The sequence below is a fragment of the Leptonychotes weddellii genome, chromosome 14, assembly GCF_054177405.1.
Source record: "Leptonychotes weddellii isolate Sample4059 chromosome 14, ASM5417740v2, whole genome shotgun sequence".
In the NCBI taxonomy this organism is placed as follows: domain Eukaryota; kingdom Metazoa; phylum Chordata; class Mammalia; order Carnivora; family Phocidae; genus Leptonychotes; species Leptonychotes weddellii.
In genome coordinates, this window is record NC_138382.1 from 68269809 (window position 1) to 68296467 (window position 26659).

The window sequence follows — 26659 nt, forward strand, 5'->3', positions numbered from 1 at the left end:
TTCTCAGTGTAATAGGAGATCATCAGCTGAGAAAGAAAATGGAAGGAGTATGGGAGGTTTGAAGAGAAAGAGGAAGGTATGAATTAACTATTTTAGAGCATTAGGAAATGAGTCTGTAGGTTCAACCATTTGAAATTGATGTTAGTCCATTTTGGCTTACAAAAACAGCAGTTTCATATGGTCTGATACAATCCTTGAGAAATATGGTAAATGTTTATTAGTTTGGATCCCCTAACTCAATATTGTTACCCTGAGTTTATGTTTTGGAATCTTTAAAAATATAAATAGTGCATAGGAAAGTCCTCATATAAATACACTTCTGGGGGAAATGTTTAAATTACCTAGGCTTATTTATGACTCTGAATATTAATTAGGAGCCTTTAAGGTCCTTGGGATCCAGCAGTGAGCCAGACAGATGCAGTTTCTGCTTTTACAAAGCTTTAGTGGGAAAGGCAGATGCATAGATATCTGACCACATTTTATAACTCATTGTGTGATGAAGGACACAGCAGAGGTACAGGATGATCTGAGAGCATCCCTGGGAAAGCATCTCACCTGGGGAGAGGATAGAGTCAGGGCAGGCTTCTCAAAATATTTTTCAAAACTAAGACGTGGAGGGTACAAAATACGCCGGTAGGAGATAGAGGAAGAAAGTTCCAGACAGAGGTGTGAATAAAAGCCTGCAGGGGCGCCTGGGTGGCTCAGATGGTTAAGCATCCGACTCTTGGCTTTGGCTCAAGTAGTGATTTCAGGATTGTGAGATCAAGCCCCCAGGTCTGGCTCTGTGCTCAACAGGGAGTCTGCTAATCCTTCTCCCTACCCCTCTGCCTTTCCCTCTCTCTCTCTCTAAAATAAATAAAATCTTAAAAAAAAAAAAAAAAAAGCTTGCAGGTAAGAAGAGGCATCACAAATCTCAAGAAATGGAGTCACTTCAGAAAGGCTGCGGTGGGTATACTTGAAAATGAGGCTGGAGAGGGAGTTTGGGACCAAATCATGAAGATCTGTGTGAGTTCTTCATATAAGTTTTGGATGCTATCCTATCCATAGTAGGAAGCCTTTGAAGGATTTTTAAGATCACAGAGTATTTTGCAAACCTACTTGCAGCATCCTTTAAAGTGTACTTACTAATATCAGATAAAATAGTACATATTTTTAATAGGAGACCTGGAAAAAAACCTCATTTACCAACATGCTAATTGAATGAAATACTTGGAAGTAAAGTGTTATCTTTTTTCTTTTTAAGATTTATTTATTTACTTGAGAGAGAGAGAGTGCTGGAGAGCGGTGGGCGGGGGGGGCGGATGCAGAGGGAGAGAATCTTCAAGCAGTCTCCCCACTGTATGTGGAGCCCGATACTGGGCCAGATCTCACAACCCTGAGATCATGACCTGAGCTGGAACCAAGAGTCGGACACTTAATAGACTGAGCCACCCAAGTGCCCTGTAATGTGTTATCTTTTAAAATTGTTATCCAAATGATAATGCATTCTCACATTTAGATATAAATCACTTGCTCGCTCAAGATTGTCTTTTTTTTCCCCGAAACCATAGTGAATAGTCTTCAAAGTAGAATTGTATTTATATTATTCTAAGACTTCTTTTGCTATTATTTGAGAAATATTCTTACCTTTCTTTAAGTAGAAAATATAACTATTAATAAACTATTAAATTTGTGCTGGCAGACGAGATAGAAAGACTGGAAAGAGATCTGGAGAAGAAGATAATGGAAACTGAAGAGCTTAGGAGTGAGCAGACAAGGTTCCTTGAGGAAATTAAAAGTCAAGATAAATTGAACAAATCCCTGAAAGAGGAGGCCAGGTTACAAAAACAGAGCTATGAAGAGATGGAGAGTAACCTAAACACAAAAAATGAATTGGTAAGCCTGTGTTTTACATTGCTTTGACTATATTCTCTTGAAATAGAGAATTCTTTGTCCTTGGGTCTAAAAACAAAACTTCTTGACTGTAGAATGAGGAAGATGTGGTTTAACAGAAATTTGTGCAGAAGTTTCTACAAATTGTAGTTGACTGTGCACTGCATGACATGGGTCCCCAAAGGACGAATACTAGCTTCGCTGCATTATGTGAAGTATGGTATCCAAAATAAAGGAGGACAGTGGAACCCCACACTGAGGAGTTGGTCAGACTGCCCCTAGATGTTTGTATTTTATTTTTAACAACAACATTGTTGGTGAGACTGTATATTGGCAAAAACTTTTAGAAGGCAAATTGGCAAAATTATCCAAATTTAAAGGGACATACCCTATGTTCTATATATTAGAAATATTATATATACTTATTTAATATATAATAGTTATATATGATACACATTTCTAATACATTTTGTGGAAATTGTAGCAAGAATGTGTAAAGATATTATGTATCTACACATATACACATACATACAGGGATATTCACTACAATATTGTTTATATTAGTAAAATATTGAAAATAGCTGAAATGTCCCTCGGTGGATATCCATCTGGTAGAATAATTGTGTTGCTATTAAAATGAGGTAGAGCTGTATGTCCTGATATGGAGGTATGTCTAATCCATATTGCTATGTGAAAAAAGCAAGCTATGAAACCATATATCAAGTACGATGCTTTATAGGTAGTATATATAATAGTATAAGTGTATGTAGGGGAAAATGGTAGATATGTACCAAACTCTTGACAGTAGTTATTTCTGGGGAGTGGAATTATAAAGCACTTTCAAATTGCTATTTATACATATCTGTAATGTTTAAATTTTATATAATTTGGCTTTATGGTTGAAATAGGAAGAAAAGATATTTTAAAAGAGATTTAGACAGATTAGATAGCTTATAATCAGAAGGTGCCAGACCCAGAGACTGCAAAGGCCTCAAGACCACGCCCTGTGGGGAGTGGCCAAAGCAACAGGGGTGTCCAAGCTGGAGAAGAGGCAATCTAGTGAGCTATGACAGTTATCTTCAGAGAATCAAAGGACTGTTTCATGGAAGAGGGACCAAAGTTACTGACCAGGATCCCATGAGATAAAATTAAGAAATGGCAAATAGAATTATAACAAAACAGTTTTTCATTTAGTAATAAAGAAATTTCTAGGGGCACCTGGGTGGCTCTGTCAGTTGAGCATCTGACTCTTGCTTTCAGCTCAGGTCATGATCTCAAGGTCATGAGATGGAGCTCCATGCCCAGCATGGAGCCTGCTTAGGATTCTCTCTCTGACCCCTCCTCCCTTAGCCCACTGCCCCCCCACCCCGCCCCGCCCCGGCTCGCGCATGTGCTCGCACGCGCACGCTCTCTCGCTCTCTCGCTCTCTCTCTCTCTCTCGCTCTCGCTCTCTCGCTCTCTCTCTCGGGGGAAAAAAAAAAAAAAAGAAATTTCTAATAACTGTCCTAAGACAAAATGTGATAACTCTGGAATGGGGTTGCTGTCACTGAAACTGGCATATATGCTCAGGGCTTAGAGAAAAGATAAAAGACATTAGCTAGGGAGATGGGCTAAATGACCTTAAAAGGCCTTTTCAACCCAGAGAATCTGATTCTGTAAAATAATTAGGTTACTTTCCTTGAAGGAAAAAGTAGCTATTGCTACTCTCTTTTTTTTTTTCTTTTGACAATTCTTTTTCTGATCTGTGCATAACTTAAGAGAATTTGATTTCTCGGGCACCTGGGTGGCTCAGTTGGTTAAGCGACTGCCTTCGGCTCAGGTCATGATCCTGGAGTCCCTGGATCGAGTCCCGCATCGGGCTCCCTGCTCGGCAGGGAGTCTGCTTCTCCCTCTGACCCTCCCCCGTCATGTGCTCTCTCTCATTCTCTCTCTCTCAAATAAATAAATAAAATCTTAAAAAAAAAAAAAAAGAATTTGATTTCTCATATAACTAGTGATATCCTAGATAGTTCTCTTTCTTTTTGCACCTCCCTTTCAAGATGGGCATTCTGCCTTGAATGACTTGCTTTGTTGACAAGAATTCTGCTTAAGCACTTTTGTTTTTTAGCAAGGAAAAAGTGTTTCCTTCTCTGTGTAGAGATGGAAATTGTTACTTGAAATCTGAATACTTGACTACCTCTTTCTTGAGCTCTTCTTTGCCTGAGGAAAAAGATGATTTATAGCAGGGGGACATGATGAAAGACAGGGCATCTTCCCCAGCTCTGTCAGTTAACTATTCAGAGCATTTGTGGGTTTCTTCATATGCCTCTTATTTGCAGGTAGTTTTCAAATATGTCAGCCATATTCTGAAGGCATATTATATATGATGTTAATAATCTGATAATTATCAGTAGTTTTATATTATACATCTGTTGCTCTCTATTCCATAATTCCATAATGATGATTAATTAAATCATTGGAAACTTACGTGACAATCAATTTTATTTTAGCAGCCACCACTTAACATTTGTATGTAAAATACAAGTATAGAGGCACCTGGCTGGCTCAGTTGGTAGAGTGTACAACTCTTGATCTTGAGTTCAAGCCCCATGTTGGGTGTGGTGCCTACTTAAAAATAAATAATAAGTAAAACTTAAAAAAAGTAAAAGAAAATACAAATATAAAAATCAGTACTTACTATGGTATTACTTGATATTTGTGAACATTTAATAAATTTTCCTGACTTACTGATCTTTTTTATAACATAGAATCCATCTTTTATTACTAAGATAAAAAAACATAATTTCTATGTGCGGACTCCCTGGTACATGTTAGTTAGCTCATTGAAAAACTGGGCAAGGGGTGCCTGGGTGGCTCAGTCCGTTGAGCGTCTGGCTTTGGCTCAGGTCGTAATCCCAGGACCCTGGGATCGAGCCCTGCATGGGGCTCCCTGCTCAGCGGGGAGCCTGCTTCTCCCTCTCCTGCTCCCCCTGCTTGTGCTCTCTCTCTCTCTGTCAAATAAATAAATACAATCTTAAAAAAGGAAAAAGAAAACCTGGGCAAAATGTTGCATCTTTTGACTTTGCACTATCCCAAAATTATGGATTATTATAGTTGCTAATATTCTTTTTTCTACTTATGTTGATATGTTTGTGCTGTGAATAAATGTTTTATAAATTGTCAACAGTTTTTGCTGGGTTTATTTTCAGTAACTATTTTTGGTTAGAAGACATTGCTCTTCTTTATGTCATTGTTATTTTTATCATTAACCGTTTAAAAACATATTGACATATGAAGTTAGTATATATTTATCATAACAAATTTAGACCACACAAATGTATACAGTGGAAAATGAAGGTCTCACTCTTTCCCTTCCCTATTCTCTGGGTGTATATAATCCTTTTTAAAAGTTTTCTATGCTTAAGTGTACGCATATAGTTATATAATATATATGTAATTAAATATATGTACCTTTAAATATTTTGCGATAAAAAAGAACCTTACTATATTTTTTAATTCTGCATCTTATTTTTTTACAAAGCGGTATATATATCATAGCTCTCTAAGTTAAAAAACATACCCACACACATGTGCACACACACATATACACACATATAAATCTTTATTTTTTTCAAAGTCTATATTGTTCCATTATATGGATACACAATAATTTATTTAACCTACTCTTATTGATGAATATTTAGGTTGCTTCCATTTATTAGAAACAATACACAGAGAAAATCTTTGTAAATATGTACTTATGCATTCATAATAGTAATTCCTTGGTATAAATCACTACAAGTTGGGGTGCTTGGCTGGCTCAGTCAGTAGAGCATGTGACTCTCAGTCTCAGGTTCATGAGTTCAAGCCCCACGTTGGGGGTAGAGGTTACTAAAAAAAAAATAATTTTAAGAAATCACTACAAATGGAATTACTGTGTAATTTGCATTTTAAATTTTGGTAAATATTAAAAGCATATACCTGCTTTATGGTTCTACAGCAGTGTGTGAAAGAACCCAATTCCCCACTTGAAATTATTATTTTGAACTTATAAATAGGATAGGAAAAAAATGGAATCTCATTGCTTTAATTTCACTTTTTTTTAGTTGTTGGAGAGTTAGTATTGCATATGTATTTATTAGCTATTTTATAGTCTTTAAATTTCTTTTTTCTTTTTTTAATCAACAGGCTATTTTTTATTTAAATTCAATTAATTAACATATAGTATATTATTAGTTTCAGAGGTAGAGTTCAATGATTCATCAGTCTTGTATAACACCCAGTGCTCATTATATCCCTGTGCCCTCCTTAAGGTCCATCACCCAGTTACCCCATCCCCCCAACCCCCTCCCCTCCAGCAACCCTAATTTTTTAAATTCATGTTGTTTCATCTGTTTTTTTAATATTCCAAAAGACTATTCTGTTTCAAAAAGAATTCTGTATCTTATTCTAAGAGCCTACAACTGAAAAATATTTTCCATTATCTTCTGCAGAATATCTAGTGATAATATCATCTACAGTTATATAATGCTTTCCAGTTTCATAAAGTAACTCTTCACATAGTAGGTCATTTAACCTATAAAAGAAACATAATAACATTAAAGTAAAACTTCTGGTGCCATTTAACTATAATAGTCCCCCTCTTCTGCCACCAACAAATATTAATTTAATTAACTTTAATGTTAATATTACTCTTTGTCTTTTTGCAACTTATTTAACTCCTGTTCTTCAGTTTCCTCATTTTTAATATGAGGATGATTTACCTGTCCTGCCAGCCTCACAGAGTTGTGAGGACTAAATAAGGTAATGAATATGAAAACAATTTGAATTGAATTAAGCTAAGTAATGGAAGGTGGTAAATCTGTAACATAGAATGATGATAAAATGTGTGTCCATATAAGAATGGTGCGGGTTCTAGTAACATTATCTTCCTAAGGTAAGTTGTCAGTAAAGAGCAGCTTCTATTACTACAGCTTAACTCTCCAGAGTTCTCCAGGTGATGGCCTCTGTTTGCTTTTTTCTCCTTTTAGCCCTTGTCTTGGTTTCTTGCAGATCATTTTCTGCCGATTCTTTATTCTTCCTTAAAGGTAGTTCCTTCAGGGCTGAATTGCACACTATGTTTTTCATGGTTTGCATGATAACTTGTATTAATATGCTATGTACATCTTAAGTTTTGAAACTGGCTTGCCTTCTCAAGAAATGTGCTTGTGTGTGTATGTGTAATTTTTTTAATGGTTGTGTACATAGGACAGTGAATTTGAATGTGAGGGAAAGAATTTGTATCATTTTTCTTACTGGTAAATATGTTAACTGCAGTCAACTCTTGATTATCCACAGCTAATACTGTAAGTAGCCTACTTTCCAGGTCCTTTGCCTCCTAATTTGCTCTCATTTTTGCATTTCTTCAGCAGACATTTATTGAATGCTTACTAAATGCTAAGGCTAGTACTAAAAAGACACAAAGGTAATTTAAAAATGCGCAGAGTATATATTACTTGCCTGCAGAGACCAAGCCATACATTGTCCACGGTTCCAGTCGCATTTGCCTTTGTTTGGCCCTACTGCCAATGATCTTTGGGAAGAGAAACCCAAGATTAGTTGATGCTATTGGTTATGAGTTGCTTTCTTGAGATTCAGGGACTTAAAAGCATTCAGTGAAAGCATCAATGTGGGTAATGTGCTGGACACCCTGCAGCAGGACATCAAGGGCAGCATCGTATAATAGATGAAGTGTTAGATTGGAAATCAGGAGACTTGTAATTGAACTCTGCCTCTTCACTACGAGCTGTGCAACTGGGCAAGTTATTTAACCTCCTGGTGCAGCTTTTACCATTTCATAGGGTAGCTGTCAAGAGTCAGTGAGATAGCACACGTTCTGGCATATGTGAGCACTTGATCAAGATTACCTGTCATTCAGTTTAGCATTACTTCCACTTGCACGGATAATCAGGAGATGACTGTAAGCTAAATTGTGCACGACTTTGAGTTCCTGGGCCTTGTAAAATGTTCATGTTTGTTTATGTTTTATTCTCTTCAGCTTGCATTATTTTCATATTAATGAAAATTTTCTGCATGTTTTTTGTCTGGTATCTACTATCTGATGCTGTCAAAAAAAAAAAAAGGCAAAAATCACTTAGTGGACCTTTGAAATGAACTCACAGGATTGGTTCAGGAGGAAGGCAGCTGATAGTGGTAGTTAATAAAATATTTAGCTTCTGCCACTAATCTAATATGTAACTTTTGACAAGACAGTTCACCGATCTAGGACTTAATTTCTCTATTTGTAATTCAAATAATTAAATTGGATGATCTCTTTTCTTCTAGTTCCAAAAATTTCTAAGAATAAGTAAAAAGTTGTAATTATAGTAGAATTACTTTATTAAAAATTTAATATTATATATTGGGATCTGATTGACCTTATTCACATCCTTTATCCTCTATTACAAAAGTACTGTTCAGAACACTGAGATACTACAGCAACAACAAGTACAATTAAAACCAATCTCTTATTTTCATCCTTCTCACTCCTTCTTGTGAGTCCTTTGTAATTAATCCCAGATATCATCTCTATCCATAATTTGAAGCTATCATTAACATTGCAGAGTAAGTTAAGTAAATTAGTGTTAATTATTGAAAAATCAGGAAGCAGATACTTAAGAGAGTACTTAAAAATAATGGATACAGAATTATTTTCATGTTTGGGTAAAGCAAATTTAAATGATTTTTTAAATCTTTATTCCTTGTATCCTGAAATAGCATATAAACTTCAAAGGTCTTTTACGTGATCTTTTATGAAGTGATAATTTTATACTGCATTCTTTATAATACTTTAGAATGAAGGTAAAATACTGTGAATGTTCTGCTATTTGCTGTGGGGTTTAAAACAATCTAATTATTAGTTATGATGGGAACTTGCCGTGCCATTGTACCTTTATACTAACTTACTGACACTATGTGTGTTTCATATCAACTTGGGGCTGTAGCTAAAACAGAAGACCGTGGAACTAATGCGAGCATGTCAGAAACAGTATGAGATGGAACAGGAATTGGCCTTTTATAAAATTGATGCCAAATTTGAGCCACTAAATTATTACCCATCAGAGGTGAGTTTAACTTTTATTTATTTATTTACTTAGAGTTTAACATTTTAGTAATCCAGAGTTAAAGCCAACAGAGAGTGGAGTGGGGTAAGGTGGATGGTAAAAATGTTTAAGAGACTTTATCAGTAACCATTCCACTTTCTTGTTATGAGGGCATCAGCAGAGTAAACGTATTGTGGTTGAATCAGTGAATTTTTTGGTTCAGTATGTTAGAGCAGCATCCAAAAGAGATAAAAAGCCCCAAGAGAATCTGTGTGATTCCAACCAATAGTTCATAAAAAAAATCAATTACTAAAATTTATTAGACTGAGATTTTACTTACATATCAGCTAAGAAACCAAAATAAAACACCTAAATTTCTGATTGGAGAGATTAAGCAGTGCTATTAATCACAAAACTGTAGGCAGTTCTTTAATCAACCAAACTAACCCCACTTTTTGGGGATAGGAGGAATTCTTAGAGACCATTTTTTGTTTTAGTTCTTTTTTGGTATATTAAGAGTGAGATAAAAAATGGTATATATTTTTCAACTTCTAGGCATGTAGGATTAATATTTAGGCAATTCTGTGATATGTTCTTCACTAATAAAATGAATAATATCCCTCGGCTGCTTAGAAGTTACTTATTGAACCATAAATATTTACTTATTTTGCTTTTAGTATGTCGAAATTGATAAAACCCCAGATGAAAGCCCTTACATTGGCAAATCCAGATACAAGAGAAATATGTTCACTACAGAGAGTTATATCATTGCAAATGCCCAGACAGTAAAGATCAAGAAGATGGAGCCAGACGAAGGGGAACAACTCAGAAATGAGCATGTGAACTTGGGAGCCCATGCATCACTGGACATACAACTGGAAGACAAAGAAAAAAAAATAAGTGCAGGTTAACAAAAGTTATTTTAAATTCTTTTAAAAATATAAAAAGATTGAATATATAGGCAAATTTTGTTTTGTAATTCTTTTCATTAAACATGCTGAAGGTACTTATTTTGTTGTTTACATGAAAAGCCTAAAAAAAAAGTAGTGATTCATTGAGCAAATCATTTTTTAATGATTCTTGTTATGGTTGAAAATGGAGTTCTTGACAGTAATTTGGTGGCAGCATGTCCAGAGGATCCAAGAATGCTTAAATCTTGACCTGCCAGCAGGTCTTTCTCACTGTTGGAGCTGCACATTCAAAGATATAATTGGTCATAATTGTAGCAAGTACCACTTTACTGATTATTATGCATGTAGCCAAAACCTAAAGCAGTGCTTTGGATAAGCTGGATCAGTGCACCCTCCTTAGGCTTGGGCCTAAGACCAGCTTCTGACTCTTACCAACCTGTCCCAAAACATCTAATTGAAAGGATCTTACCACTTCCTGGCAAGTCATAAAGAAGAAGAAGTCAATCCAAGAGGGCTCTTAGAGACCCTGCCAGTGGCATACTCTAAATCCACTTACCCAGTGAGCTGCATGGATATTGAAGAAGAAAGCAGATCTGAGTTTATGTATCCCCCTAGTAATTGTGGCCCATTCTGGGGCTCTCACCAATCCAGTGAAGCAGCTCATCTTCCCTTGGTTGGTAGCTAAATGGAAAACATGGAAGGCCAGTAGAAAGGTTGGCTTGGAGAAGGGTTGAGAAAAGAGACTGAGTTGTCTGTCTCATACACCCTATACAAAGTTCCGGAAGAGGAAAGCAGAAATAAATCAGATATATGTGTAGACTAGCTTCAAGGGTCTCATAGTTTTATAGGAGGCAGGGAGGGAGGGAAGGAGAGAAATTGGAAATTTGAGATAGAGAGTAATTGATTTGAGATCACCCCCAGCTGGAAGACACTGTTCAGTGGTGAATTTCTTGATACCAAGCCCTATCATAAAGTAATTACCTCTAACACAGAGTTTTTGTAATAGCTTGAACCTAATTATAACTTAGTGACACCTAAATGCGTATTTACCAATAAATCCTTATTCTCTCAGAAGAGTTCTTTAGTGTTGGATGCATCAAGTAAAGCCCCTTTTATGTTAAGAATTTTATGAATAAAATGATCAACTATAGTTCAATAGCATATCAAAAAACTATTCTAGAGATTGAGTGGAAAACTGTCATAAATTACTTTTCTTTTTTTTAAATTTCTGTGATCTATAACAACAGAATTTAATTGAGAGGAGGAGGTTATTGTGAAGAACAAAAATCTGGTAGAAATTTGAGAATTCAAGATTTTTCTTGTGTGTGTCTATGTTCATGGTTTTTAAATCTGCAGCACAGACTCGACTGTCAGAGCTACACGATGAAATAGAAAAGGCAGAACAACAAATTTTAAAAGCTACTGAAGAATTTAAACAGCTGGAAGAAGCTATACAACTTAAAAAAGTACGTAAAAGCCAAGTAGCAATGCAGGAGGAAATGAAAAAAATGAAATGTGTTTTCTTCCTTCATAACCATGTTAAACAAATTTTAAATCAGTGCTGCCTAATTAATTACGTAGTAACAGTTTTCAGCATCAGCTGTGGCTCTAGTATTTTCCAGTTACATTTTCCTTCCATTCATGATGACATTCTATTAACATTTTATAAAGCATACAGAAATAAATTACTTATAGTTTATGTAAAAAGAGGTGTTCTGTCTACTCTATTATGAAAGTGTCTACTTTACCCGGGGAGGTTGATGCTTCCTGTTATATTGGTTCTAATTTACTTAAGCACTACCACCTTTAAGATCCTGGGACCTAGATTAAGAGTCAGAAGACATCTTTACTATACATGCACATTATCAAACACAAGCAGCAAAAATGTAAATGATACAAAATATGGTGAACAAAAAGATGGAGGTGTTACACTCTCAGAAATTACCAGAGTATGTCATGAAGAAATAAATAGCTCAAACCCATGATGTAATTGCATAGGGAGTATTTAAAAAGGAAGTATCTTGACAGTTTTTAAGTGTGTAAAAGGTTTTACAGTTATTTGCAACTTTTAAAAATCAGTATTTCAAAATTATGTTGGTAACTGCATGCATACCATAGTAGGTAAAACAAGAATGTGAAGTCCAAATTATAGATTCTTTCAAAAGATATACTATATTGTGATTTTAAAATTATATAGTAACTAGAAATTGATTCAAGTTTATTGGAAGCTTACTATATGCTAGCCCCTGACTGGGCTGGGCCCTGAGTGATGAATAAAACAGGTATATTTCCCTCCCACATGGACAGGAAATAGGCCATGAACAGCATTAAAAAAGTAAAAAGGAAATATAGTTAAACAACATGTGTGTTGTAGGAAAAAAACAAAGTTAGGAGAGGCAATAAAAAGGATATAATTTAGATTGTGGAGCCACAAAGGCCTCTCTGAGGAGGTGACATTTGGGCTGAAACCCAAAGGATGTGAAGGAGCCAGCGAGGTAGTGTTAGGGGATCGAGTATTCCAGGCAGTGGGTGCAAAGACCTTCACACTAAAGTTTTCTCTGCCGAGGGAGGGAGACTGTGTGGAAGATGAGGTCAAAGATTATGCCAGGCTTCATAGGCTGTCCTATGGTAGAGAGTAAGGCATTTGAATTTTAGTCTGAAGGTAATGGGAAGCTTTTGAAGGACACTAGGTAGTAGAATGACTGATCCTGTTTGTATTTTTATAAGGTCACTCTGGCTACTGCCTGAGAGTGAAATAGGGTGAGGGAGACAGAAAGAATGGAGATGGGTGAATCTCCTATGGGGCTGTTGTTCAGTACAGGCAAGAGATGGTAATGGCCTGGACTAGGGGGGCGATGGTGGATATGGAGGGAAATAAACTGATTGTCAGCAAAATTTGGCAGGTGAACTGATCAGACTTAAAAATGGATTGAGGGGTGCCTGGCTGGTTTAGTTGGAGGAGCATTCGACTCTTGATGTTGGGGTCATGAGTTCGAGTCCCACATGGGGTGTAAAGATTACTTAAATAAATAAAAACTTAAAAAAAATGGATTGAAAGTGGGAGAAGAGGTAGAGGGAGCCATCAAAAATGATTTTAATAATTAAAAAAAGAATGTTTTATAATAATGTCGACCAAAGCTTATATAAGTAGATCAATAGATGTAAATAATGTACCTAATTTTTAAATAAATGGATGCTTACAAAATGTGCTTGAAAAGTTATTTTATGAGTACATATAAGCCTAAATTTTCATTATACTATTAATTTGCTTGACATGCTCATAACAGGGGTAAGTGCTATATAAAGTTGACTATTAATATTATGGTTATTATTGTTAATAATTTACAAGTTGCTTATACTGGAATTGACAACTTCATTTTTACCTGCTTTTATGAATTTTCATAAACTTTTATAAAATAAGATTTTCTACATGTAATAAGCATAAAGTATAAAATATTAATGGAATGCCTAGATGACTTTAACATTTTACTTTTATTAAAAAAACTGGTAGAGCATAGAATACCTTTTTAAATTTTAGAAGTTTTCTTTAAATTTGTAAATCACTGTTGCTAACCTCTGTTAATTGTGTATTGGGGTATGGGGGGTGATTAGGTTTCAGAATCGGAGAAAGACCTTCTTTTCAAGCAGTTGAGTGGTAGGATACAGCTTCTCAATAAATTACGCCAAGAAGCTGTGGATCTAGAAATGCAGATGGAAAAGCAAAGGCAAGAAATTGCTGAAAAGCAGAATGATATCAAGGACCTGCAAATAGCCATAGATAGCCTGGATTCCAGAGACCCAAAACATGTAAGTAAATGAAGAGATTTTGGCTTGTTCTATAGGGACTAGAATATCATTCCATCTAGAAATTATGTCTCCTCATTTTTAGCCTCAGAGTTCTTTCTGAAAGTTTTTTAGTTTGCTGCACAAATTGGAGTAATACATATGTTTATGTATGCGTGTATGTCATATATATCTGTATGTGTATTATATATCCATATGTCTATATATACATAACATACGTGCATATATACTTATATATAGAAGTATATATATCTCTGTGTTGAAAACAAAACCTAAGGCTTGAAGGAGATAGCTTTCAGTAGAATGATGGATGCATGGTACACTTACCTTTTTTTAAGTGGCTGTTGAATATCATTATATTCCAAATCAAGAGAAACCTGCTCCATGGTGCTGTCCAAACCTCTTACCCTTTCTCTTTTCTTGCTTTGTTTTCTTAAGAGCAAGGTGGTGAGATGAGAGAGCTGAAAGGGGTTTAGAGTCCTTTCTCTACCTCTTCTTTAATCCTTTATGCAAATATTACATTAAAGCTATTTGTTGTTTCATATTGTTTTGTTTTGTCCTTAAAAAGGAAACATTTCTCTAGACCGTGTCTTCCTAATATGTGGCGAGAGGTGGTCTGGTGGCTGCAGGATGGAGTTAGGTTCTTGTCTCTGTCTCTGAGAAGTCTTACTAATGGCTTACATTTTACCCAATATTTGTAAAAATATTAGTAAAAATATTTCCTGCATATTTCATTGCTATACTTTGAATAATAAGGTTATTTTTTAAAAGAACTTTAAAATCTCTGATTTAAGAGAAATCATTAGAATTTAACATGGTAAGGACAATGCACTATCATTACTTTAAATACTGGTCAAATTATTTGGTTATCCCTTTAAACATTTCAATAATGTATTGTAGGTAAATTTTTTTTTTGCAGGCCAGCTAATTTTGACAAAAGGTAACCATATCATTCACAGAAATAAGGCCTTTTCTAACAAAAGCTTAAGTCTAAGTATTAAAATTGAAACTAAAAGAGGACTTGATTATTTTAAAGAATTTTCGTTACATGAAAAATTAGATTTTAAGTAATGTGTAATATGGTCAATAATATCTTGCCTTATTGCATTAATTTGTTTGGAAGTCTGCCACCCTATGTAGGGCTCCTAAGGACAGGAACTATATCCTACTGCTATCTGTATTCCCGGGGGCCAGCCCTCTATTTATGAGTGTTTGCATCTGGGAAGGTAGGAAGGAACCCAGCGTGTAGGCACTATCCAAAGCTGCTTTGCTGCTCCCTCCAGTACCGTGATCTATGAGTCTAATTAGAACCTAGATTGTATGTTTGCTTTTAACAAATGAGTTTGATATTCTTGGTAGACAGGGAGCCTAATCCTCATGGATTTCTGTAAAGAATTACGCACAGAAAGGAGTTAAATGAGAAGCAGGAATGGCATCCACATTTTGAAAGTCAGTCAGTCTCTGCTCTGTTAGAGGGGATGAAACATACAGACCTGTTTAAGGTTCCTTTTTGGTATTGTTAAAACGACTAATGGTTCGTTTTTAAGGTTATAGCTTTAGTCAAAGCCCCAGAGGGTGTCTCTTTAATTTGTTCACCGAGAGGGAGCATCTTTTTCTAGTTTGCACAAAGTCACCTTCTTGGCTAATGTTAGGCTCCTGTTAGGCATCATATTCTACAACATGTGATCATTTTAGCAAAAGGGAAAGAATCAAGTGTGGTATCCCTGCATATTTTTCTATAGATGGAGACAGATTTTATTCAGTTAACTTTTATTATCTAATCAGATAAAGTGCAAATAGAATTTAAAAGTAAAAGCTTGAGAGATTAGAAAACATTATGTGGCTCTGAGATATGATGAGAACAAATACATTAAGTGCCAATGAAGTCTTCCATGTTGGGGTTTTTGCATATACTGGTGAGGAGCTTCATCCCAGCATCCATAGGATTGGTGACTTTTTTTTTTATTTGCAGAAGATTAAAATGTGATTTTAAAAGATTGATTTCCTAAATTCACCCTTTTAGGAAGAGGCTGAGCCCATGCTGTGCTACGGCAGTGACCCTTTACCCACAAGAGAATTAAAGGTCTACAGAGATTAATTATTTTTAAAATTAGCTCAGAGCCAAACCAGTCAAGTTTTCAACAAACAGAAGCATTTAACTAGGTTTCAAAAGGAAAAAGTACTATTTAAAAATCAAATCCCATTTTAGCTATACAAAATGTACATAGCTAGAGGCACAGACACCACAGCAGCACACATAATAAAGGAAGATTTGTGTTGTTCTTCCCTACCTGGCAATGCCCTGTGCAAGCGAAAGGCAACTAACTGTTCTCGGCGGGCAATCAGCCTGTAGTAATCTGTTGCAAAGGTTGTGCGTGATTGGCCCTTGGGAGCTTCCTGTGTTGTGATTTAAAGCGCGGAGGGTGGGGCCTGCTTACAACGCTTGCTCGTGATTGGACGAGCTGGGCTGCCGCTCACTCTGCCAGGAATGTGGTTTGAAGCTCAGGGAAGTTACTGAGGCTCGGAGGCGCTTACAAAAATGTGGCTGTCAGAGAGGGAAGTGCATGTGAATTTGAAAACAGCTTTAGAAAGCCCTCCCGCCCACTATTTCTCTGTCTCAACGGCTCAGTTTTAACAGGACAAATTTTAAGTTAAGGTATGATGATTTTCTCTCTCTTTGTGCAAAAGACTTGAAAGGAGGAGGGGTCAGAGATGTAAGTTCCTGTTTTTATAACTCGTTTGTGAGCTCCATGGTCGTGAAAATCGCAGAATGTACTTTTGTTCCCATGTGCTTAATGCAGATCATTGGCATATTGAGCTTTTTTTTTTGGTCCTGCGTGTAAGGAGATTTCAGTGGAATTTTTAATGGTGAATTTTAAAGGTTTAATGATAGAGACATGAAGGCAGCTTTTTTTTTTTAATTCGTTCGTGAGCCATAAAAATCCTAAATTTACTTAGAATTTAAGCTGTTATCTGCAGTTACCTTCCCAGAAAGATTTCAGATGGGTATTTGGGGAGGGCAGAGAAGGAAGAATTTTGAAAACCCGATCAAGTTTTACAATAGTAAAACAAAAACGTTCTGAGCAGGCTGCCATTCACTTGTTCCTTAAAAATGAAGGGACTTTTCTTTCTTGTCTTTGGAGGCAGCAGAACATCTAAAATATTCTTTTATAATAAAATGAGTATTAGACTTGAGAGCTTGGAGTTGGTTCTGACTGTGATGGAGTTGTTTCTCCTGATAACTCTCTCTTGGTTTATTGTTCTGTTCCTCTGATCTTGTGGGGGCAAGCTTGAGCCATGAGGGTGTGAGTGAGAGGGAATTATTTTAATGTCTCCACAGGAACAGTTGCCTCTGAGGAGACCTGGGCAGGTCATTGGTAGATCTGGGATTCATTTTCCTCACATGTAAAAGGAAGGGTTAAACTAGACCGTTGGTTCTCAGGTTTTTTCCCCTGAGCACACCTGAAAATATAATCTAGTCTTTCCAGTTTACAGTAGCTCCCAAATGCATGGCTGTCAGGGTGTGAGTGGGTATGTGAGTATGGGAAAGCTCTGCTTTCTACCAGGGGCGTATGTCCTAATAGAGGAGTGTGCCTCCAGAGGGCCCTCCATCTTGAGAATCACTGGGCTGAATGGTTTTGGAGGTTTCTCTCAGCCCCCAGTTTATCAAACTGAAAAATAAAATGTTTCTTTGTACAAGGAACTGAAAATAAACCTCAATTCCAAGTATTTCTTCCATGTCCATTTTTCCCTAAGAAACCTTTTTTTAAACTACGTGCTTTTTTGATTAAAAAGGTGACTATTACAAAACTTTTTAGATATTAAACATACTCATAAAAAAGAAAAAAACCTCCTGTAATCCTTCTACCCAGATATAATTTCTTTTTAAAAAAAATTTTTTTAAAAGATTTTATTTATTTATGTGACAGAGAGAAAGCACAAGCAGGGGGAGCGGCAGGCAGAGGGAGAGGGAGAAGTGGGCTCCATCCCAGGACCCTGGGATCATAGCCTGAGCCGAAGGCAGACGTTTAACCCACTGAGCCACCCAGGCACCCCCCAGATATAATTCTTGTTAACATTTTGGAATATAGTCATTTTCTATGGATATGTGTATATATAATTAACTTTTTTGAGACCTTGTTAGAAGACACATGCAGTGCCAGGAACACTGAACTTGGCTACATTACCTCGTAGGTGTGCCCTTGGAAAAATCATTTAAATTTAACCTCCTTGATTTTCAGTTTTCAGATCTAGGAAATGGAGATGATTTCCAGATCAAGTTACCACGAGATTTAAATGAAAACTACCTGTGTGAAAACAACACAGGGCCTGACACAGACTCAAATTGTTACATTTTATTTTCCATTCTTCCTTTAGAAATGTTAAGCATTATTATTTTTTTTTTTAAAGATTTTTTAATCTATTTTTTGACAGAGAAAGAGACAGCGAGAGAGGGAACACAAGCAGGGGGAGTGGGAGAGGGAGAAGCAGGCTTCCTGCTGAGCAGGGAGCCTGATGTGGGGCTCCATCCCAAGACCCTGGGACCATGACCTGAACCGAAGGCAGATGCTTAACTGACTGAGCCACCCAGGCGCCCCGCATTATTATTATTTTTAAAAGAGTTTAAAGGACTCAGGATTTTGTTGATTTCTTTTTCTTTTCAATTCAGTGCCATATGAAGGCTCAGAAAAGAGGTAAAGAACAACAACTTGACATTATGAACAAGCAGTACAAACAACTTGAAAGCCGTTTGGATGAGATACTTTCTAGAATTGCCAAAGAAACTGAAGAGATTAAGGACCTTGAACAACAGCTTACTGAAGGTGAGAATTTAAGTATGATTTAAGGTAAATCAGTATTTAAATTTGAACATTTAAGATATTTCAGTATTAACAAAAGACAACTGACACCCTGTCCGGCATTAATCCAGATATTAGCTGAATATGCTTCAGCTGTTCATACTAGTGTTTGATAGGGAAATATTCGCAGAGGACCCAAAAATGTTCACTAGAAGTAAAACATTTTTTCAGTTTTAGTTTTGTTGCATCGATTTTCTGGTGAGTCAGGTCATTGCATTTGGTAGGCAAGAAGTCAGTACATGATCATGATAAGCTCTGGCATGTCATTGTCTTCTTCCAAAGCCTATGATCCTTTCAGGAACAAAGAGCTCATTGACACCAGGGCATTCAGTGTCTAGTTCTAAGGGGAGTGTGGAAAGAATTTGATGATCTACATTTGCAATGCAGATTTAGATTGTGACATTGCCCTGCTAGTGGAAGAGGAAGATAATAGAGGTTGTAGTGGTGAGGGCCTAGGATGGGGTAAAAAGAGCCCACTTACCGTTTTGCCGTTATCAGCTGTGTGACGAGTTATTTCTATCTCGATCACTAGTTGTTGGGAAGATTAAATGAGGTGGTGTTCATAAAGTGCCTGGAACATAGTAGGTATGCAATATATGGTTTGGGCTTTTTTGTAAGTCTTCAAGTTACATGTTTATGCTGCCAGTTTTGGGTTAGTCTTGTATGTTGAATGGTTTTATTTTGTGTATGTAGCAGCAAGGACTCAACAGTTTTATTGAACATTTTTCATTATTTTATTTGGAAATTTATTTGGAAAAGTTTATTTTCATTATTTTATTTTAAACTTCTTACAGCCCGAATTGAGCATTTTATAAGCAGTGCCCACTGAATAAACTGTTTTTACTGTATAGCTAGTTAATACTACTGTACCATGGATAATAGAGGGAAAAACAATCATTATATCTTGAAAAAGAAAAACAAGATGGTACAAATCATTGAAAGCTTGGAATTTCTTTCTTAGCCAGTAACAAATAACTAAAGAGACTAAATGCAGTAATTCTATATCTTGAAAGCATTTTCTCACATACATTATCACCTTGCCTTTTTCCATTTTGCATAGGACAAATAGCAGCAAACGAAGCACTGAAGAAGGATTTAGAAAGTGTCATCAGTGGGTTGCAAGAATACCTGGAGACTGTCAAAGGCCAGGCCGCTCAGGCCCACAATGAGTGCAGAAAGCTACAGGATGAGAAAGAGACATTGCTGCAGAGATTGAGTGAGGTCGAGCAGGAAAGGGACCAACTGGAAATAGTGGCCATAGATGCAGAAAATATGAGGAAGGTATGATTTATTTCTTCTTGCCTGTTTCCTCAGCCTCAGAAGTAGGTGATGTCCAAATTAAGTTAGCTAAGGAAGTTAGCAACCCTGTAATTTGAAGTGACAAAAAGTATTAATGGCTACTTAATGGGGTTTTTCCCTTTAGTAGTGAAACACTTGGAATCATTATTTTTCTTTTACTAAGAAAAGGAAGATTATTCTAGCTGAGTTTTTATCCCTGAAAGGTGTTGTTATCAAAGAACGCTAAAAAATAGGAAATTGTAGCTATTACAGTTGGTTATTAAGTGTTTGTATTTTGTTACTTGTGCAGCGAAATTAAGCACAACATAATTTTCTTATTCTTGTTGTTATTCATAATTTTAACTTTGTTTTACAAAACAAGACACAGTGTTCTAAATTATACCCTTCCATACCTGGTTTGTTGCCATTCATTTGGAGATTTCACTTGATCTCTTTTAGTTGTTTGACAAACTCTATCATGCATGAGAACCCAGATTCCCAAATTTCATCCCCAGTAGGACTTACTCTGGAAGTTTGAATTCATACATTTAATATTATGAAAATTCTCAGGTAGATAAAAATGACAAAAATTATATTTAACACCATGTACTCTGAACTCAGCTTAAGAAATAAAACATTGCAGATATATTTGAAACTCTCTGCGTACCTCCATACAGAGGTAACAGAATCTCATTGAATATACTTAATTCCCTGCATCTCTTTTATTATATATGTGGCTATCCATAAGCAGTATGTAGCATTGTTTTGCATAATTTTAAGATTTGTATAAAAGATAATCATTGTGTGCATATTCTTTGGCCACTTTTTTTCTTCCAATTTCTGTTTTGGGGAATTATACACATTGATACATATAGCTGTAGTTTGCTTATTTTTATTAGTGTATACAGCATTCCATTATAGGTACTGCCACAAATTTATTGCTTATTCATTCTCCTCTTGGAGGACATTTAGGTGGTTTCTGGTCTTTTGCTATTACGATGTTGAGTGTAACATCCTTGCACACATCTTGAGCATGGGGACTATATTCAAGATTGGAACATAAGTCAGAGGGTATGTGCCCCCCCCTCAACTTCACTAGACATTGTCCAATTACCATCCATAGGGATTCAGTCGGTTTCTACTCCAACCAGCAATGTGAGCACCACCATCCTTGCCAACACCTTAGTGTTATCTGACTTTTATTTTGAAATAATTTTAAATTTGCAGGAGAGTTGCAAGAATAACACAAATAACGCTGTGCCATGCATTCAGAGTCATCAGTTAATATTTTGCTACATTTGTTTTCTCTTTCATATATAATTTTTACATAAATTTTTTTCTAACCATTTGAGAATTAGTTGTGGACATCACCCTCCTTAGCTCCTAAATATTTCATCATGTGTTTCCTAGGAATAGGGACATTTTCTAACATAGAGTATCTAACACAGAATGATTATCACATTCAGGAAATTTAACATTTTGTCAGTCTTAGTGTTTGCCATTCTGCTGAGTTTGAAATGGTATCTTTTTATTATGAAAATTTTACATTTATAAGGAACGTTAAAAGAATAGTTCAGTGAATATCTGTGTGTTCTCCTAGATTCAAAAAATATTTTGCTGTATTTGTTTTTTTTTCCCTTGAGTTATTTGAAAGTTGCAAACATCAAGACATCATCCCTTAAGTACACATCTCTTAAAAATTAGGACATTTTCCTACATCACTACAGTGCCATTATTATACCTAGAAAAATTAATAATTCCCTAATGTCATCTAATATCTGAACCATGTTCAAGTTTTCCCAGTTGTGCCAAGAATGTCTTTTGTAGCTGTGCATGTAGATGTGTGTGTAGAAACCAGGCTAATGGTCCTGTAGAGTGTCCCACATCCTGAATTTGTCTATTGTTTTCTCATGATTTGTTTAACTTGTTCCTCTGTGCCCCATGTAACTCATATCTTGTTATAACTGCATTTTCCCTTGATTACTGAAGAGATTGGGCACCTTCCCTTTGTTTATTTGCTATTCAGGCTTCCTCTTCAGTGAATTCCCTATTCATATTTTGTGTCCATTTTTCTATTGGATTGTCTGTCTTTTTCTTAATGATTTGTAGGAATTCTTTATATATTCTGTAACTTTGTTGGTTATAAGTGGAATTTGCATCTTGCACAAGCAACCCCAATAATTCAGATGCCAAGTGGTTTTTGGACCACCCCTGAGAAATCCTTCTATAGAAGTTCTCGTCACAAGACCCTCCTCTTTAATTTAGAATAGTTCAGTCTCGTTTTTCAAGATCCCAAATAAATAGGTAAAAGCTGAAATAATCATAAAAAACAGATGGACTAAAATGAATCAGAACTATGGTATGCTAATCAATATGTACTTATATTCTTGTCAGCACTCATTCAAGTTACTGTATCATCCTTAATTAGAGAGTGCTAATCCCATTTTGTTCTAATAAATGAACAAGCTGTGGTTTAATAGAAAGGGTGTGGGTTTTGGAGTCAGAGATCTGCGTTCATATCCTATCTTTTTTAAGCTACACAGCCCTGTGCAATTTACTTAGATATTCATTCTCCAGTTCGTCTTCTGTAAAATGGGGATAATACTGTGCCTTACACAGTTGCTGTGAAGATATGATGAAAGAATCAATGTGAAAACATTTATTCCAGTGTCTGATGGAAAATAGGCCTTTTCTTCTTACGTATTTAGACACATTTGAAGTATCACACAGCTAATTACTTTGGAAAATATGTTGGTAGCTTACTGCTTTTCCTGATTACATTTAGCCAGGATTTTGTTTTCCAACCTGGATACGCACAGCCTGCAGCTTCATTGTATTGCTAATGAAAACTTTCCGTGCCAGGCCAGCATTAGCTGGCCATTTGGTTCACAGTGCTCCAGTTACTTATAGTGACTTGCAGATGCTTACGCAGAACAGGGAGGGTTCCATAAACATACCGAATCCTTATAGGAGCTTGCAGAACTAGAGAGTGCCCTCCAGGAGCAGCATGAGGTGAATGTGTCCCTGCAGCAGACCCAGGGAGATCTCAGTGCCTATGAGGCTGAGCTAGAGGCTCAGCTGAAAATACGGGATGCTGAAGCCAGCCAGCTCAAGGAGGAGTTGGAAGAACTTAGAAGGTTCAGCCAGGTAAGTAGGGGCATAAAGCCATCTAGAATCCGATTAACATATCAGCCTTTCTTTAATTTAATGTAAGATGAAACAGTTTTTAATATAATGTATATGGAATGATGGGAAGAGTACATTTTTCGAGTCAGAGGTTCTGAGTTCATATACTATCCCTGTGAGCCCCTGTGTGAGCATGCAAATCACTTCATAGCTCTTGAGCCTCTGAAAAATGCCTCCTTGTCTATAAAATGGGTTATCGTGAGGATAAGGGAGACATTGGGCATGAAAGCACCTAGCAGTTGGTGTTCAATAAATTCTAGTTTTTCTTTCTCAAAACAAGGTTAAGAGACCTCTTTTAAGTTAGTGTTATATTTTATTTTGCTATTTTCTGTTTGGTTGGATGAAGTATCCACTCGTTGAAATTGTACTGGCAAATTAGAGAAATAATTATTCATCCAAAGCCACTTACCAACTGGCCATTGAGGGCGGGTGCTGTGGGTGCTGCAGTGAGCGGCACAGACATGGTCACTGTCCTCGTGGAGCTGACAGTCCAGCAGTGGGAGAAAGAAGGGGATAGCATTCTGTAGCAGGGGAGGGGTGGTTAGGGAAGACTGCCGTAGAGAAATGTCTCAGCGGAGACTCAAAGGATGAGTTGGATTTTGGTGTGCAGAAGGAGCGGGGGTGAAAAGGGTAGGGATAAGGAATGAGTGTTCTAGGCTGACGCAAGGAGAGGGAACGTAGTGCATTTGAAGTGCAGAAAGTATGCCTCTTGGATGCTAGGAGCAAGAAGAGTAGGGAAGAGGGAGAGAGAGAGACAGAGAGGCAGACAGGGGCCAGTTACTGCATATTCTTTATCAAATTAAAAATGTAATTTTGTTTAGCTATTATTCATACAGGCTGCATCTTTCTCCAGGAAGCCCCCTGTGACCTTCCTCTTGTGGCTGCTGGAAATCTGGGTTCAGGATCCTACTTTAGTTTTCCTGTAGCCTGTGCTCAGTCAAAGCATTTTAGATTTTTAGATCCAAAATTTTTAGATCAGCTTAGATTGTCCATCTCTCCTGCTAGAGTCGGAGCACAGTGACTACCCAGATTGTATATGCCTGTTTCTGTTCTCTCAGTCCCTGGCACATAAAAGGGGTCAAGATGCACTTATTGGATGAAAGTGAAATAGAATAAAATAGTTTGAATCCCAGGAATGTATGTAAAATAGCATTCATGTGATTAGAAAAGGAAATAAAAATAGGTCATGCTTATTGTAGTAATTATGGTAATTTGTATCCCTTATCAGATAACAAATGACCACCTGACAATTGTCAGGATTATATTTTTCAAGAGTATCAAGTTTTACAAAACCATAGTTGATAAGATCAGAGTACAAAAAAATGGGAAGTTGGGGGGAAACAATTAAAATAACAGTAAATACAGATTTCTAAATAATAATAAATTCTAGATGCCATCTGATTTCAAATAAATTCTCTTAAGTTTTCAAGCCAGCCTTTACTAGCTTGAAATCTATTGTCCTTTGTATTTCCATTGTCCTTTTTTTTTTTCCTCATAAGTCTTGACAAAAATATTATAACAGCCTAGTTTTCACAGATTTACTCGATATTAAGAGGGATATTCCCCTTCTTGGGAGGAGCACTACCAGAATTGGTCTTCAAGCCATATATTCAGAGTATGGAGCATAACAGATCTCTCTGATCTACAGATCTCTAATTGGTATACATTAGCTGTATGAAATCGCTTGTGAAGCTTATTAAATGCAAATTCCTGCCCCCCTCCCCCTCCGATGCTTCTGACCCATTGAGGCTGAGATGTAATCTGGGCATCTGCATTATTAACAAGCACACCAAGTGATTTTGATATAGGTATTTGAGGACCACAGTTTGAGAAATACTAGTCTAAGGGAAGGAAGAGCAGTAACTGTTGAATCACTCATAGAACTTTTGAAGGTAGGTACTTGGGCCCACCCCTGACGTTCTATTTGGTATATCTGAGCTGAGCTGATTCTGATGTCTACTCTTTCTTAAGTATTAATGGTTGAAGGAGGCATGTGAAAAAGATTAACTTGGGCTTTGAAATTTGAACATATAAACATAAAACCGAGTTATTATAAAACCATAGCTATCAAGGGATTGTGTGTGTATATAAATGTATTTATGCCTTTGTAGATTAAAAAAAGTGTTGCTATTTATGTTTTCATATTGTTGCTTCCCATGGCAATAGTTAGAACAATCGGCCCTTCAAGAGGAACTTGAGAAGGAAAAGCAAGCCCTCAAGAATGCGGTCAGAAAAGCCCAGCTCTCAGAAGGAAAGGACCAAGAAAATAGTGAGCTCCGCACACAGCTCAGACAGCTGCAGGTAGAGACATGTCTGTTCAGGATATATTCTTACGTAGGACACCCTCAGTGTCTTCAGTCAGACACTTAACCTGCTCCAACCTGTAGTAAGCAACTTGAATTATTAGAAAAGAAAGATTCTGGATGGGATGGTACCATAGCCTCTGTTCCCTTGTGAGCCCATCTCCGTAAGATTATTAACACACACATCCTTTGTGTTGTTCTGGTGGTGTGAAGAGGTGGAGCCAGGGTCGGGAGTACACAGCAAGGACTGTGTAAACTCACAGGTGAAAGCAATACCTGACATTTCTCCGAGAAGCGGATTTGTCACCATACTGAGCTAAAAGGATCAGATTGATGCATTCTTCTTCCACTGAAATATCTTTGTAATTATCCAGGAATTTAACTAGAGTGGGTTGCAGAACTTCTTAACTGTAAACAATTTTCACAATCCCCTCCTCAGAAAGGATGCTATTAAAAATGCAGTCATGGGGCGCCTGAGGGGCTTAGTTGGTTGAGCGTCCAACTCTTGGTTTCGGCTCAGGTCATGATCTCGGGGTCATGGGATTGAGCCCTGGGGTTATGGGATCAAGCCTCATGTCATGTCGGGCTCCCCACTTAGTGGGAAGTCTGCTTCGCCTCTCCCTCTGCCCCCTCCTCTGCTTGTGCGTGCGTGCACGTGCATGCTCTCTCTCTCCCTCTCTCTCAAATAAAATAACTAAGTCTTAAAAAAAAAAAATGCAGTCATTTTACATCGGGGGGGTTTGCTTTGGCAGAGTATTTTTACTGCCACTGTCACAATAATCTGCCTAACAAACTGCCAGAGAAGCAGGTGGACAGGATTTTCCAGATAATTAAACTCTCAGAGAGCACAGATGTCTGAACAAACAGGTACCTGGATCAACACTCAGGTCTCAGTCTGTGAGGCCAAGGGCCACTTGGCTGACTGAGGTGGCATGTGTTATACTTCAGCAGAAATAAAGGGGCAGAGTGGCCGTGGTTTTAGGGAAGGCTTCCATGCGGGGGGTTGTAGTAAGACTACTAAGCTCACCCAAATTCTCTCTCTTCTTCCAATGCCTTGAATATTTTTTCCTCAAAGTTTAAGGAAATGTAGTAACCTAGAATTTAATTTTTGATGCTATCAGCTTAATTTCTGAAGCAAGTATCATAAAAGACGTACAGATTTTCCATTCTTGTTTGACTTGTGTGTCAGGTGTTCAATAGATTACTATTTTTTACTTTTACTATGGAAATTTTCAAATAATCACAAAAACAGAAGAGTCTTAGGTCCTTTTGTTTACCCTGCTTAAACAGTCAGCATTCTGCCATTCTAGGTTCAGTCAGTCCATGTGTTTGTGTTGCTGGAATACTTCAAAAGAAAATCTCATACATCTTTTTTTTTTTTTTTT

The 26659-nt window shown here is 36.8% G+C and overlaps 1 protein-coding gene and 1 long non-coding RNA gene across 13 annotated transcripts in view; one reads left to right on the forward strand and one right to left on the reverse strand.

Moving 5' to 3' along the window:
• The window catches only part of CNTRL (centriolin), an 84257-nt gene that overhangs the window by 18793 nt on the left and 38805 nt on the right, over positions 1-26659 (forward strand). For 9 of the 11 annotated variants that reach the window (XR_014140138.1, XM_031031253.2, XM_081803503.1 and 6 more), the window contains 9 exons: positions 1682-1875; positions 8835-8954; positions 9611-9839; positions 11201-11310; positions 13457-13651; positions 18318-18471; positions 19568-19788; positions 22756-22932; positions 25138-25272. Coding sequence is in view for 10 of the 11 variants with exons in the window: in XM_031031253.2 (XP_030887113.2) it covers positions 1682-1875; positions 8835-8954; positions 9611-9839; positions 11201-11310; positions 13457-13651; positions 18318-18471; positions 19568-19788; positions 22756-22932; positions 25138-25272 (1535 nt within the window). In the remaining variant the exon portion in view is untranslated. Of the gene's footprint in view, positions 1-1681; positions 1876-8834; positions 8955-9610; positions 9840-11200; positions 11311-13456; positions 13652-16009; positions 16363-18317; positions 18472-19567; positions 19789-22755; positions 22933-25137; positions 25273-26659 lie in introns of those variants that run through there. The other 2 variants (XM_081803510.1, XM_081803509.1) reach the window with 2 other exon arrangements.
• Positions 3837-16024, reverse strand: LOC145717112 (uncharacterized). 2 transcript variants are annotated; one of them, XR_014140142.1, is made up of 3 exons: positions 13976-16018; positions 7758-10525; positions 3837-7423 (listed from the first exon to the last, which is right to left on the reverse strand). It is a non-coding gene; the product is annotated as an uncharacterized LOC145717112 (long non-coding RNA). The 2 variants fall into 2 exon arrangements; XR_014140141.1 differs by lacking the exon at positions 3837-7423 and having other exon boundaries at positions 8956-10525; positions 13976-15033; positions 15940-16024.